Here is a 15,754-nt window from a genome sequence, read left to right as displayed (position 1 = left end):
GAATGCCGTCTATATTTTTGTTTGCCAAGCGTTGTTTATTCAACATTTACACGTGCATAGGAAGAAAAAAAAAACACTTAACTATATCAATAATTGAGCGATTATAATAATTATAAATATAAGATTTAACACGCGATGCAATATTCAAAGATAGCATAAAAATTGAATATTTTTTAAAATCAAAACTTATATAAATAGATAAACTTACCATAAGAGATTTACTAGGCTATACAAATTAATAAAATCAATGTTTATCAATAGCGAATAGAACACGTGCAACAATGAACTGCTACACTACAATGGAGCCAAGACTGGCGACTAAAACAGCAAATAATGTAGCCACGAGAATTAAAATAGTAACCTTTTAATCGTTGCCACCACATAAAAGAAGACCTTCACTTCCTTTTAATCTTAGGCGAAAATCTACAAAATACAATAAAAATATGGTTGTAAATTTTTTTTAGATGCCAATAATAAGATAAACCACAAAAATAGTAGAGTAACCTTGAAAATCGAATTTTTCGTTGCCATCGGGAAGATGGGACCTTCTGTTCCTTATATCTACAGAAAAGCAAACTTCCTTCTTCTTTCATGGAAAGTGTTGGTATTTGCTGTCTCTCTAGCTTAAGCCAGAGCCTTATTAATGGGATCAGAAAGCTATAAGCTTAAGCAAAGATCTCGTCTCACTATACTACACCCATGCGTTTGTCAATCCTTCATTCCAATGATTCCAAACAATCCGAGCTTCTATAATCCGAACTTATATGAGTTAGGAAATCTGAATCAAGAAAAATGTGCTCGAAATAATTTGTGTATCATGTTAAATAGTAAATCTTGCTTCAATATGTGCGAAATATATTAATTGATTTTAGTTTATGTGCTCTAAGTACTTCCACAATGATTGTCGAAAATACATCGGCAATGAATGGAGAAATATAATTATTGGTATTAAATAGAGGACCTCAGTTGAATCTCGCCTTGGCGAATCTAGTGGGAGTCACAGATAGCGATACGGAAATATCCCCTAAAAGTTATCTGACTAAGGATAGTTGTGTTCCTACAAGAGTGAAATCTTATTCTTGTGGTATATATAACAAGACTTTTCCCCATAGAAGTTTTGTTCATACTGCTGAGAAACATTACTCTTGTAGTTATGTAATAGGAGTTTTTCACAAAAAAGTAATGTAACTAAACACTATCGTGTTCACACTGGTGAGAAACCTTATTCTAGTATATAATAAGAATTTTTTCATGCAAAAGTCATCTGACTAAGAAGAGTTGTGTTCACACTGTTGAGAAACCTTATTCTTGTTTTTTATGTAATATGAGTTTCTCANTCTAACTGAACAGGGTCTTGCTCACATTGGTGAGAAACCTTATTTTTGTAGTATATGCAACAAAAGTTTTTTGAAAAAATGTCGTCTAACTGAACACAGTCGTGTTCACACTGGTGAGAAACCTTATTCTTGTAGTATATGCAAGAAGAGTTTTTCGCAAAAAAGTCATCTGACTAAACACAGTCGTGTTCACACTGGTGAGAAACCTTATTCTTGTAGTATCTGCAACAAAAGTTTTTCACAAAAACTCTCTCTAACTGTACACAGTCGTGTTCACACTGGTGAGAAGCCTTATTCTTGTACTATATGCAACAAGAGTTTTTCGCAAAAAAGTCAATTGACTGAACACAGTCGTGTTCACACTGGTGAGAAACCATATTCTTGTAGTATGTGCAACAAGAGTTTTTCGCAAAAAATGTCTCTAACTGTACACAGTCGTGCTCACACTGGTGAGAAACCTTATTCTTGTTGTATATGCAATGAGAGTTTTTCGCAAAAAATTTATCTGAATAATCATAGTCGTGTTCACACTGGTGAGAAACCTTATTCTTGTAGTATATGCAATAAGAGTTTTTCGCAAAAAAGTGATTTGACTAAACATAGTCGTGTTCACACTGGTGAGAAACCTCATTCTTGTAGTATATGCAACAAAAGTTTTTCGCAAAAAAGTCAACTAACTGTACACAGTCGTGTTCACACTGGTGAGAAACCTTATTCTTGTAGTATATGCAACGAGAGTTTTTCGCAAAAAAGTAATCTGAATAATCACAGTTGTGTTCACGCTGGCGAGAAACCTTATTCTTGTAGTATATGCAACGAGAGTTTTTCGCAAAGAAGTAATCTGAATAATCATTGTCGTGTTCACACTGGTGAGAAACCTTATTCTTGTAGTATATACAACGAGAGTTTTTCGCAGAAAAGTAATCTGACTAAACACAGTCATGTTCACACTGGTGAGAAACCTGATTCTTGTAGTTAATTCTTAACCCTGTGTTCACCGTTGACACTGACCTTACGTGAAACACCCAGTGTCGAAACCCCGGTTTCGAAATGTTGACCACGATTCAAAAATTGTATTTTTCATTCTTTTTGGACACTCTCTTTCTTAACTGGGGGTTTCTTAACTCACTGTTAACTTGCACTCCTTGTTAGATTTACAGCTTTATTAACTGTGATTGCTTTCAATTTTCTCTGCTATTTTTAAAACAATTTTTCTATGAAAGAATTAAAAATAGATTGCATTGAGTAATTAAATTTGAATAACTCTTTTACTGGACAAATGAAAAAGATGTTAAGTTTTGTTTTCTAACTGAGTTGCATAAATGAGCAAAAGGAACTAAGTATTATAATTATGAATTTAGATATTTTATTATTATGGATATTGAAAAGCTGCACGCAAGCATAGAAATATTACTAAAATTCAATTAAAAATTCTTTTATTCTTAACAAGGATCAAGAGGATTATGCTACATCATTCTTTTGCTTATTCAAATTTTTAATAGTTAACATATTATTAATAACATAACATATTATCAATAACTTAAACCATTGAGAAAAATTTTCCTTTTTTCTAAAAACTTAAAAATGAAATTGTATAAAATAAACTTCTCAGCTCAGATAGGCATAAATCAATGCATTCCTACTGTTCAAAATAAGCTAGAAACGACTATTATTGTGCTGCCTCTGCCGATGATAGAGAAATTTACCTTCAGAGATATGATGAATAACATAACGATTATTTTGAAGGCAAATGTCACAATATGAACAAATATTCCAAAACTTTTAAAAAAATCATCAATTTAAAAATTTTATTTTTTAAGTAATTGTAAATAAAAATATATCAGTTGTATATGCACCAGATGTCATAAAGTAACCAGGCCTTATATTTAAAAAAATGTTAATTAAAGATGGCATTTTAACTTCATATAATATTAAGCAATCAATCTCTCCCAAATGATTCTATTTTTTCCAAATACTCAGCTGACTATTTGATAGTTATAAAATTCTAAATGGTTATTAAAGTTATTTGATGCAGATTATTGTGTAGTTAAAATGTTACCTCTTATCAAGATTTGTATTGATTACGTAATATTTATTTCAGCATAATTTTTAGTGATGTAACGAATAGTGATGGGGCCGAATACCAAATATTCGGCCAAATTTTAGGCCGAATACTTACTTTTTAAAAATTTCTCTTCTGATTGTAATTAAAGTAATTTTCAAATTTTGATTTAAAAATGAAATAAATATTATAAAAATTGCTTTTTTAATCTTTGTATATTTGAAAAAATTTTAAGAACTTGATTTATTTTTTGTAATAATTTAAATATCTTGATGCCAATAACAAGGCAATACAGTTGGATCCCGTTTTAGCGAATTCCATGGTACCGAAGCTATTTCTACACACTAATGAAAATTCGTTTCACCGTTATTACGAATTTTCAACATTAACAAATATTATTTTGTTACATTGGGATTACTATTTGTATGAAAAATCAATTAACAGTTTTGATATTATATTTTTAATCTAGATTTGGGAAAATATCAATGTAATATTAAAAGAGCGCACAAAACTAATGTAAACAATGAATTTATTAACACTTGCTAATTAGCCAGATACATAATCAGTAATTTTTTTCTGAACAAATTATTTAGAACCAGTAGAAATTAAAAAATTTTCCAAATTATGCACATGTTCAAACAAAGTATCTGAAAAGTTTTTTTTTTGCCGATAAATATCTCTTTACAGCTTCCAAATTGGCCAAGGCTTGTGAAGCTGTAGGTACATTGTTTTCTTCTGGACATTCTTCATCATCGCTGCTGTCCGAAAGTGATTTGTTTGTTTTCTTGAATCATACGTACAATATCATTGTCTGTCAATGCTTCGCATGTTCTAGCATCATCATCTGCAGTCAGAAAATCCCCATGACTGACTTCGTTTGGCACTGATGTTTCTTTTGTCACATGATCCAATAAAGGCTGCAAATCGATGATAACATCATAAATTTCATCAACTGTTCCATTGCCAATTGCTGAAATTAAATTTGCTTTCTTCCATCCATTACAGATGACTTTTTGGCTAATGTCTTTCCATGCTCCATCAATCATATCCATTGCTTGCTTTACATCTGGTTTTGTAATTGCTTCTTTGTTTTTGATTTGCACAAGCATACGCATCAGAAGTTGTGTTCGATACTTTCCCTTTACCACTTTAATTATACACTGGTCCAGAGGTTGTAAAATTGACGTACAATTAGGAGGAAAGTATTCGATGTGAATACATTCCAGTTTTGGTGGCTCATTGTGGGGTGAACAATTATCAATAAGGAGCAGAATTTTTCTTTTCTTACGTTTCATATCTTCATCAAACTTAACCAACCACTCATTAAATATTCCAGTCGTCATCCACGCTTTGTGGCTAGATCTATAATCACAAGGTAGTGAATTTACATTTTTTAGGCACCTAGGTTTCGCAGATTTGCCGATAACCATAACCTTTCTCTTTTCAGTGCCTGACATATTGCAGCAAAACAAAGCAGTTAAACGCAATTTTGAATTTTTGCCTCCAATGCATTTATCCTTTTTAAACGCCAAGGTTTTGTTTGGTAACAACTGGAAAAAAATTCCCGCTTCGCCTGCGTTGAAAACATCAGAAGGATCATAAGACCTAATTGCATCCGATATTTTTTTTGATTTCCAGTCATTCACAGCTTTTAAATCAACAGAGTTAGCTTTACCACAAATTTGCTTTGCAACAATACCATAACTTTCCTTGAATCGATTCAACCAACCAACACTTGCTTGAAAATCTTCGTTTCCAAAAGTTCTTGCAAATTCTAAAGCCTTTTCAGAGGGGCCCGGAAGCGACTTTACACATTGTCGACTCCCGGGCACTTCTTTGACACCGTATTTTGAAATTCGCCAATCTTACATTCGCCAAGTCGGGTTTCAAATTTTCTCGCGAAAATCTTCGAATATTAATTCGCGCANAAAATTTGAAAGTCGTATCTTTTTTCTATGTGATCCAATCAATGCTGATTGCACTTGCTGTTCCAACTTCGTTCGATTTTTTAAAAAAGTAGATAGAGTAGATGAGGATAGTCCATACTTTGTCGCAACGTCAGCTTTTTATATCCCATGATCAACTTCTGAAATAATTTCCAGTTTTTCCTTAATAAAAAATTGTTTACTCTTTTGACCACTCATTATGCTTAAGAAGGAAAACAAAATGCTTGCAAACGTTGAAAGCAGGCAAACTGATTTAACTAACCTTCTCCTATTGAAGTTGCACACCACTCTGGAAATTTTCTGAAACTTGTTTACACCCCTTTTACACCTTGAATTCTTAGAACAGCTCCCCCCCCCCCCCTTNCCCCCCCCTATTTAGTCTGTTGTAATTCAAGGAAGGAATTGTTCTGCTAAGGGTGGCCACTTCTAATCTATCATTCTTGACAAGCCCTTTCTATTGAATAGAATTCCCTCTTTTAAAAGCATGTGTATTTTGACTTCTTAAAACATGAATGAATCAATGCAAGGGTCAACTCAGGGTGGTCTCTTTCCAGTGATTCTTCTTTTTTTGACAGGTTTTTCACATTTGAAACTTATTAGTATTTTAAGGGTGATAAAACAGTTCATTTCTGAGAACATTTTTGAAGAAATGTGTCTTGTTCATCAAAGAAAATAAGACCTGGTGTTCATTTTCGCCTTCCCTAAATCGGATAATTGATTTCGTGATATCGGTATTTTTTATACATTGTTCACATGGAAATACATTTGGGGATTCGGAAAATATTCGTTACTTTGAGATTTTTGCTATTTCGAATTTCGCAAAAACGGGATTCGACTGTATGGCTTTTATAAATCTAAATAATTAATAATAGCATATTTTAGCTATAGTTATACTTGTAATTTATATGCTATTTTATTTAAAGTAAGAACTCATTACTACTGTTAAATGTATTCTTAACTTTCTTTTTTGTTAGAAAAATTATTAAAACCCAGAAAATTAAGAACTTTTTAAAAATTTTCACTTTTGAAATTTTAATTTTGTAATTAAATAATTTTCAAATTTTAAATTAAAAATGAAATAAATATTAACAAATTTGCTATTTAAACTTTCTATATTTTAAAAAAAAATTTACAACTTGATGTATTTTTTTAATATTTTAAATATCTAAATAATGATCTAAAATATCTAATGTGAGTAAATGCTAGATTTTCTAATAATTAATGCAGTGAAATGTAACTAGGCAATATTCATGATTAAATATATTTAAAAACACATTTAAAAAAATATCTTTCTTTATTATCATGAATTTATTCAGCCAAATATCTAATAATAATCATATTCAGCCGAATAACCGCAGTATATGGCAAAAGGGCTGAATACCAAATAATGGCCGAATATTCGTTACATCCTTAATAATTTTTATTATATATTTTAAATAATGTTATTATTATATACTAGGAGGCTTCGCCCCCTGCTCCCTCACGCTCGCCAACCCCCGGAATTGCTTTTGCAGTTCTTTTCGGATTGCTTCGCAATCCAATGCTCGTTTTGCTCGCTCATTGGATACGTTCTTAACGTCTAGCTTTTGTATACTTTTTTGAATACTGAAGTTCCGAAAATTTTTCACTGTAGAAAATTCTAAACCTGTACATTTCAATATTAATTTGAAATTGCAAACAGTTCACATATTTTTCTTAATCACACTATTCTAAATTTTAGTTGTTGAGAAAAGTAACTATTGTAAGTTTTGTTTTAAAGTCTTTCCCACCAGAGTGATAAAGCCATGTGTTGTAAAACTTATGAAATAGTAGTCTGAATAGTAGAGAGAGAGAGAATTTCTTTAAAAACACAATTGTTAATTTGGGCATTTGGCAATACAATACTTATAGAATGAAAGGATTTGTTACGTCAAGCGTTCAGGTATCTTAATTTTGATCTAGTCGCGCTTCTATGTCATTTTGATTTGTGTTGCTAAGTTAACTTTAAAAAAATCTATGGCTTGCAACAGCATTTTTATTTTTTAAGTTGTTTATTTTTATTTCTTTTAAAATTCGTTATTTTTTTAGAGAAATGTTTTTTAACCTAACAGAATTCTTTGCCGACTGTTTTCTCTATGAATGAAGAAAATAAAGTAAATATTTAACTGTTGTGAAAAGAATCTTATTTAGTTGTACAAAGTACTTCAGCCAAAATTTGGGAGCCACGTAAGAGAATTATATATATTAGATCAGAAACACATCATTAAAAGGCAGAATGCTTTGGTGTTTTCAAAACAAAGCAAACGTTGCCACCGGCGGANATATTAAGGAAATGTAGAATTGAACGAAAACTAGCAAAAAATAGCCATGACTATATACAATATCATAGCACTAGGCTATAAGTAGGATACGACATTTCTTATATTTTTTTAAAAAAAGCGTTTCCAATTTAAAATTATTTGTTCTAATAGTCCGGAGTTCTACATTTTAAAGACTACAATTTGATGACTGGTAAAGATCTTTAAAGTGTTAACCATACTATTTTTAGTTTCTTGTTATATTATTAAAACATAATTATATGCTCATTTATATATAGAATTAAGAACATAAAATTTAGTAATTGGGAATACTTGCTTCAGTGTTAAATAATAATTTAGGGTTTCTTATAATTTTCTGAATCAATTCAACTTATACCCACAAACTCTAAATGCATGAGGTAAAATTTAGTGAAGTGCTATGCTGCGCAATGATTGTTGTAATTGCGGGGATTCTCATGAATAGGAAATAAATGGCAAAAAAAAACAAAAAAACTATTTAAGAATTCATTTTAACACTGTAACAGTTATATCATTACAGGGTTTTCTTAGTTGGAATTGGTCAAAATACTCTTAAAAAGTTTACTTGGTAACATAGCTTTTAATGAATATCTCACATTTCAAAATTTTAAATTTAGCATGGTCATTAGTTTATAAAAAGAGTACTTTCAGGGAAAAAGATTTTTTCAAAATACGAAAAAAAAAAAAACCCCTACTACTACACTATTTGCTATTAAATTTGCTACACCAAGATAGGAACACACCTTGAACGTGAAATTTGCAGGACTGATGAAGCATGTTGTGGTATGCAAGTGATTAACTTATCAGCGCATTCATGCAAAGCTGGCAGTGGTAGCGACACCTACAATGTTTATAAAAGAAGATATTTGGCAGTAAGTTTCCCATACAGGAATGAATTTGAGCGTTGTTCTTGAATAAAAAAGAAGGAAAAATGCCTACCCGCACGTTCCTGAGTTTGATCGAGGTCAAATTGTGGCCTACCGGGATTGCGGTTTATTATACTGAAGTATTGGACTCGCGTTGGTCGAGATCCCATGACTGTTAGCAGAATATGGGATCGATGAGTTCATGACGGTCATATGGAACGACGTGCAGGATCTCAGTGCCCCCCTCCCCCATCTCTTACTGCCGAGAAGACACACGTTATCCACACGGTCTTAAGGGATCGTACAGCTACGTCACGAACCCAGAGTCAAGAAATGGGATCATTTGCAAGACAACAAGTGTCTGCACGAACAATTTGACGACATTTGCAGCAGTATGGACTGTCAGTTCGGTTATCCTTGACGCGCATCATATGGTGTGATCGCCGTCAAACCTGGACACAGGATTGACATCACGTCGTCTTTCCAGACGAATCCATGTTCTGTATACAGCATCATGATGGCCGCATCCTCGTTTGGCGACATCGTGGAGAACGCCCATTGGCAGCATGCAGTCGACATCGTCATACTGGCCCATCACCTGGCTATGGGGTGATCTCTTGCTCGCATTGTAAGCACAACAGCAGCTGTTACATTTCTGATGTGTTAGGGCTAGTTTGCTCTACCTTATCTTTGAGGTCTCCAAAACGCTACTTTCAGAAGGACAAGGCACGACCGTGTGTGTGTGGCCCGCACTGTCCTGACCTTCATTGACGCAGAACATGTTTAACTGCTGTTATTGCTGCCAGGGGAGGTTGCTCTGAGGACTGATTCCTCAGGATCTATACATCCAAATATCATGAAAATTTAATCACTTGTTCTTCTAACTATAATATATGTGCCCAATAAATATCATTCTGTTATTTCCATTCCTTCCTGGTGTAGCAATTTTAATGGCCAGTAGTGTAAAAATAAGAAAATGATTTCTTGCATAAGCCTTATGCTGAAAATATCTGAAACAACTCGCTCAGAATGTTTTTAATACTTTAATAAATCTGTAAAAATATAAAATAGTAATGAAATTTTCGAATATAAATAATATCGGTATCTTTAAACAATTACATCTTAAAACATGATTTTTTTTAACTTGAGCATGAGCTTTAAATTGTAATTTTCAAAGTGTCGGAGAAGTGTTTTTTGTTGTTGTTGTTTTTTTTAAAATGCAGGAGAAAAGAAAAGATTCAGTTTTCTTTAAATCAATCAATTTGATTTCTGAACAAAATTATTAAAGTGCAAAATACAGGTAAAGATTTTAGGTTTATTACAAAATGGCATGCAATGACTTTTATGCAGAGTTTCATAGCAATGTATTTATTTATATCAATATTAGGCGTGCAGCATTCATTTTTACGAAGGTCTATTTTTTTCTCGCAAATCTGTATTAAAATTTTGTGATAAATTTAATAAGATTAAATCCTTTTTTTAATGAGTATTTGAGTTTCAATGAATAATGAATTTCAAACATGATAGTTCTAAACTGTTGTTAAAATTTTGTGATTTTGTTTTCAAATGCCTATCATATTTATGTATATCTTGTAAACTAAAGCTATCAAAAGTTAAATAGGTGTCTAGTAAATATTTAGAATTAGGAATGAATGAAATGTATGACTGTCAGTCATATTAAAAAGTATTACTTTTGGTATTTTATTTATCTTAACTGCTTTTAAAGAGCTCCTATAAAAGGAGAATTTTACATTTTGCTCATAGACTAAAAATTTTATTTATTTAATTTGTAAAATGTACTGAATTTTTCTTATTATGTAGGTAGCTGTGGTATTTTTGATCCAAATGTGTGTCTAAATTGTTTTCATTTTATAATAAATGATTTTTCTACTGACATTTCATGCAAAAAAACATGTAACTGCTTTATAGCAGCATTGGGGTATTGAACTCGACACGTGGGTTTTACTGTCTTAAACTGGGTAAAACTGTCTTAAAGAGTCCAAAACCTTGAATAATTCTATAGGTGTAACAATTGTAGACATAATAATTACATGTATCAATAAATAATTTATATTTTTTATACAATTTACTATAGCTTATTAAAAGAAGATACTATATTATAATATGAAAAGGTTTATAATTTTTGAAGCTCCACAATTCATTGAACAACAACAGTGAATACCTAATCCTTTAAATATAAACATGCTTTTAATACTGAAATGTTTTTGCATAAGGATAAGTAAGGCAATATTAAAAAATATATATATATTTTTAAAAAAAATTAAATTTGTTTACCTTTTATTTTTCACAATATATATTTTTTAAAAATGTTATAATTTCTGCATCACAGGATTATAAAAAAAGACATCTATTTAAAGAAAAATATTATTTTTAAATATAAATATATTAATTTAAATTGGAAATACAAAATAACTGAAAAATGTATTAACAGTTTTGAAGGGCATGACATCAGTTTCAGTTACTGACACTGGTGATGTATCACCACTATGCTAAAAGAATTGAACATGAATGAAATGAAAGTATTCTTGAATAGTACTTATAGATAAATAAACCTGTTTATGACTAACCAAGTACTTAGTCCCTAAAAACTTAACCTGCATGGTAAGGCCAAATTTCAGTTATGTACTATTGAATGAGAGGACCAATTGAACTTGATTACTGATTAATCTTCCTTTGTTTAATGTTTGTATTAAAGAGTCAAACAATATTAATAAAACATTATACTTTTAGAAACAAATATTTTCTAGTAGATTTAATTATCAATATGTTATTATTAGTTCGATGTTTATTTTACCTCTTAAATATTGTTCAGATAAAATTGTTACATTATTTGAGTAAAAGGGTTTTGGACAGGCCGGTTTAAACCGTGGATTAATCCATTTTGTCCTAAACCTTGCCAACCCTGCTTTATAGTAATACATAATCAGGGCTCAAAGTAATCCTTACTTTTCTTTTTAAAAGAAAGAAAGTATTCTTAATTATTAAACATTTCAATAGATGTCCTGAAATTTTTGTGATTTTAAAATTTTGTTGAAATTAACAGGGAGAAAAATTATTGAAAATCTAAAAAAGAATTGAAGAAATTTCATGAAACAAAGTAAATAACAAAAAGAACTACGAAGTCTTTATAGCTCTCAAGTACGATATTAATCTACTTCCAGTATTAGAGACAATTACTCTTATTTGATTCGATGTGTGAGAGGAATATAGAAAAATCTCTTACCTCACTACTCCCATCATACTCTACTGTTTCTCAAAAGAAAATCCTCGTATTTTGCTACAACTTAACGATTTTCTATATTTAGGCAATTTTATTCTCTCTTTTGTGAGAAAGAAAACACATTTTTAAGAAATATTTCTTTTTTCACTTAAGTACAGGAACTACTAAAACTATTAACAATTGTATATCTGCGAATTCATGTTAGCATTGTACAGTGGCCAAAAAAAAAAAATAATTATAATAATAATAACTTTCCCTCATAACCACCCTCAATAACTTTCGTTCTAATGATCTGATTTTCACATACTAAGTGTCAATCTTAATGGTTCCTGAGGGTGACCTCATATATGAAAATTATTTAGTGCTAACTATTAAGTTTCGAAATCGGACACAGAAACGTACTTTCTCTGAATAAAAAAAATTTTTTTTTGCATATTTGGATATTTATCCGTTTGTTTATAAATTATTCATAATTTTAATCCGGTTTTTTCTAAGTACTGAATGGTCAATACTTTACTATAGGTAAAATTTTACAACTCATCAAAGGTCTTAAAAACCAAATTACTTTTAGGCAAACTATAAAAAATAATAGGCTCCATGAACTTTTATTTTACAAAAAAATCTGAAATGTAGTTTAACATAAATTTACAAAAAAATAGAGGGTTCGTTTAAAGAGTTAATAATGCAAATAGTTTTGAGAAACTAATTTTTTTTTGCAACAATACATGAAAAATTTAAAAATAAAATCAGATGCTGATTACAATTTAATACACTTAAGTAATAAGGAATTTATTTCGAAATATATACCTTTAAATTATGAATTTTCAACTTAAAAATACAATTTATATACCTCAAATGATATAATACTCATTCTAGCTGTATAATACGATAGATTCAATAATTGACTAATTTCTCTGATGGATTTTCCATTTTCGTATAGTGCTACTATTTTTCCTTTTAGAGTGTTAGCAGTGGAACATTATTTTCTCTACTTTAACAATTAAAATTAGTAAAACTCTAATAAAAACTTGCAAAGCTCTAAATAATCTTCAACGGCAAAACTAAACGAAAAACTCCAAGTAAAATTTACTCTGCAATTTACTAGAACCTTCAGAGCTTAGACATCAATTTTTGGCAAATTTTAATTTTTTCAAAGATTTGAAACTATTTTTTTTTTTAATTTGAACTTTCCTTTAGAAAAATTAAGTTTTTATGCTTCTAGTACCTAAGATCTGTATTTTAATATATTAACAGGACTTATATTGTCCTTAATAAATTAAGAAAACTGTGGTAACCGTATCGTAATTATAAAGTTATCATTAAAATTAAAATTTTAAAGCCACACATTTCGTTACCACGAATTTACAAATTTTTAAAATTAAATATTGAATGTTATGGTCAATATAAACATAATAAGATACATCTTCTTAGTTTAGCCACCACATTTTTAATTTCCTAAGGACCTTATGAACTCTACTTAAAATGGGGCTATCATATCAGATGTCGATGGTGAGTTGGTAAACAATAAATTTGTAAATAAAGGAACAAAACAAAGAAACTTTTTTTGGTGATGAATGAGTAACTGATAGCAATCAAAGATCTTAGTAGTACGTACTTTATTTACGTCGCACAAAGCTGCGCAATGGGCTATTGGCGACCGTCTAGGAAACATCCCTGAGGAAGTCAAGTGGTCAGCCTCCTGCTCATTGACAGTGATGCTTGATCTCGGTGTTTTACTGGGAACCGTGTCTTTACGATCCGTCCACTGCGGCATAAGAATTTAGTTAAAGAACATGTTGAGCAGGTTTGAGGGGAAGAACATGTTTGCAAAATTCAGTTTCGAAATGTATAGAAACATAGGAATGTTATTTGCGACTCATTCTTACTCAAGAAAACCGTGTAACTTAAATATTTGTCAGAATTCAAATGACCTTTTATAATATAATAATAAAAATACAATATACACTAATGGCCAATAAAATTGCTACACCAGGAAGGAATGCAAATAACAGAATGATATTTATTGGAAACATACATTATAGTTGAAGAACAAGTGATTACATTTTCAGGATATTTGGATGTATAGATACTGAGGAATCATTACTTACTACCATTCTAATTTAAAATTGAATTTTATATTACAACAGAAATTTATCGAGAAAAAAAGTTTAGGAACAAATATTGAATTCGTGAAAGTTTACTCTGGATTAGTCTGTATAGAACACCGTTAACATATATTTTAAGAATTCGTATCAAAGATGACAACAAAAATGTAATGAAATGGGAGTTGCAAATTTTTTAAAGCATTAAAAACAAAAATTCTACGAAATTTAACAAATAAAATGGAATAAAGAGGATGTAATAAATACTAAAAATGACTTAATTATAGATGTTTTTAAACTCTTCTCTGTTTCTTGTTCCTTACACCCACCTTCTTGTACTGAAATTTGTGAAAAGTCGCTAGCGTTTTTGTACTATAGTCGGATAAAGACTAATTTGCGACCCTTACCTATGAGTAGACTTCTTTGTTTTAACTTAGGATTATAGTAAAGCATATGAAAAGTGGTCTCAGCTATTGATAATAGTATGACTGTGTCAATAATAGTATGATTTTTAATAGTATATTAAAAAAAATCATCTAGTATAATAAGGGATACTAACAAGCTTGAAACTAAATGGTTACATGTATTTATATAGTAAATGAAATAACTGTAAGATTTTAATTATTAAAAAATTTTTATCGATATTTTATTTTTTAGCAATACCAGGGTGTACTGACTGGAGTAAGTATCTCAAAGAGTTTGAAGAAAAGAGGACGCCTAAAAGACAAGTTGTTTAACAAAAATAGCGTGAAAGTTGCAAATAATGCCAGCGTGATAATACCAATTACGTGAATAAATAGAAAGTATTTGGTTATATGAGTTTTCATAGATAATTTTGTAATTTATAAGCTTGTCCTTCGTATGTATGTACTTATTCCTCCTCTCATTCTGACTGGAAATTCGACCTTGTTTTCGATTTGTTTTTATAAAATACAGATGATAAAATCTATGTAAGAAATAGGGTTTAAATGTGCATCAGTAGTTTTCTGAAAATTATGCAGGATTCAAAAAGTTTTTTGCTCTGAATATATTAGTTACATGATCAGCTAGCAGTAAAAATTGAAGAACATAACAAAAACGGAATTATTTTTTATTAAATTTATTAGTAAAGTATTCTCTTTATTATATTTGAAGAACAACGACATCAATTTACTGTATTTAAAATGTCGTACCTGAGTTTTTACATACCTGTTACCACAATTCGTTGTAAAATTCTGTTCTGTTAGCTAGGCTTCAATTTTAAATTTGATATATTTCTTTAATACAAAAATTCAAATATATAAGAAGAGTAAATTAAGGAGGTATTGAATCTATCTTATTTTTCGGTTGGCTAAAGCTTGGTAAGTATGCATACTCTTTTATTCGCTCTGGAATCCTTTAGAAAGGAAACGTGAATACATATAAACATACAGTACATTTATTTGATTTAAATTAACTCCCTTGTATCTTTTTTGTTTTGTGCCATTTTTGAGGAATATAACTCTGTTGTTCTCTAATCCTGGCTGTTAATATATATTTTACGAATCCTTATAAGAAATGGAATAAAAAACGTGTGTAAGGATCAAATTAATATTTAGGAGAGAAAGGACAAACACGCTGCTGAACTTTGATCAAAAACATGATATAACGAGGTTAATTAGAGATGAAGGATTAAAATCATCTGAAATTAATTTTATCGAGAACAAAATTTTTAAGGCATTGTGTTGAAAGCCAAGTATATTTCAAAAAAATCAACAGATTTTTTTTTCTGTCTTTTCCTGACTCAAAGAATATTTAGTTAGAATTTTTTTTTTCTCAAGATATATCACTCATTTCAATATATCAGATATTTCAATATAATATACTAGAATAAGTTGTTAGTAAAATAATAAAATCATAGCAATCC

General features: G+C 30.2%; 2 protein-coding genes and 1 long non-coding RNA gene across 3 annotated transcripts; 2 read left to right on the top strand and 1 right to left on the bottom strand.

The window, feature by feature from the left end:
• Window positions 1-561: 561 nt before the first annotated feature.
• LOC122272613 (zinc finger protein 271-like) lies at window positions 562-3,217 on the top strand. The gene has a single exon (XM_071184271.1). It carries the CDS (start codon window positions 1,726-1,728, stop codon window positions 2,314-2,316), a length of 591 nt encoding a protein of 196 aa, XP_071040372.1. The 5' UTR covers window positions 562-1,725; the 3' UTR covers window positions 2,317-3,217.
• Window positions 3,218-4,148: 931 nt separating this feature from the next.
• Window positions 4,149-4,856, bottom strand: LOC122272612 (tigger transposable element-derived protein 6-like). Its single transcript, XM_043056477.1, has one exon. The coding sequence runs from the start codon at window positions 4,854-4,856 to the stop codon at window positions 4,149-4,151; it is 708 nt and encodes a 235-aa protein (XP_042912411.1).
• An 851-nt stretch (window positions 4,857-5,707) lies between these two features.
• On the top strand, window positions 5,708-14,683 carry LOC139426231 (uncharacterized). The gene is made up of 2 exons (XR_011637457.1): window positions 5,708-7,266; window positions 14,527-14,683. It is a non-coding gene; the product is annotated as an uncharacterized lncRNA (long non-coding RNA).
• Window positions 14,684-15,754: the final 1,071 nt, after the last annotated feature.

Source organism: Parasteatoda tepidariorum, chromosome 8 (genome assembly GCF_043381705.1).
Source record: "Parasteatoda tepidariorum isolate YZ-2023 chromosome 8, CAS_Ptep_4.0, whole genome shotgun sequence".
NCBI lineage: Eukaryota > Metazoa > Arthropoda > Arachnida > Araneae > Theridiidae > Parasteatoda > Parasteatoda tepidariorum.
This window is presented reverse-complemented; position numbering and strand designations above follow the sequence as displayed.

What these genes read in the sequence shown, in the direction of transcription:
- LOC122272613 (XM_071184271.1), top strand. Translation starts at nt 1,726, where the DNA reads ATGTGCAACAAGAGTTTTTCGCAAAAAATGTCTCTAACTGTACACAGT.
- LOC122272612 (XM_043056477.1), bottom strand. Translation starts at nt 4,856, where the DNA reads ATGTCAGGCACTGAAAAGAGAAAGGTTATGGTTATCGGCAAATCTGCG.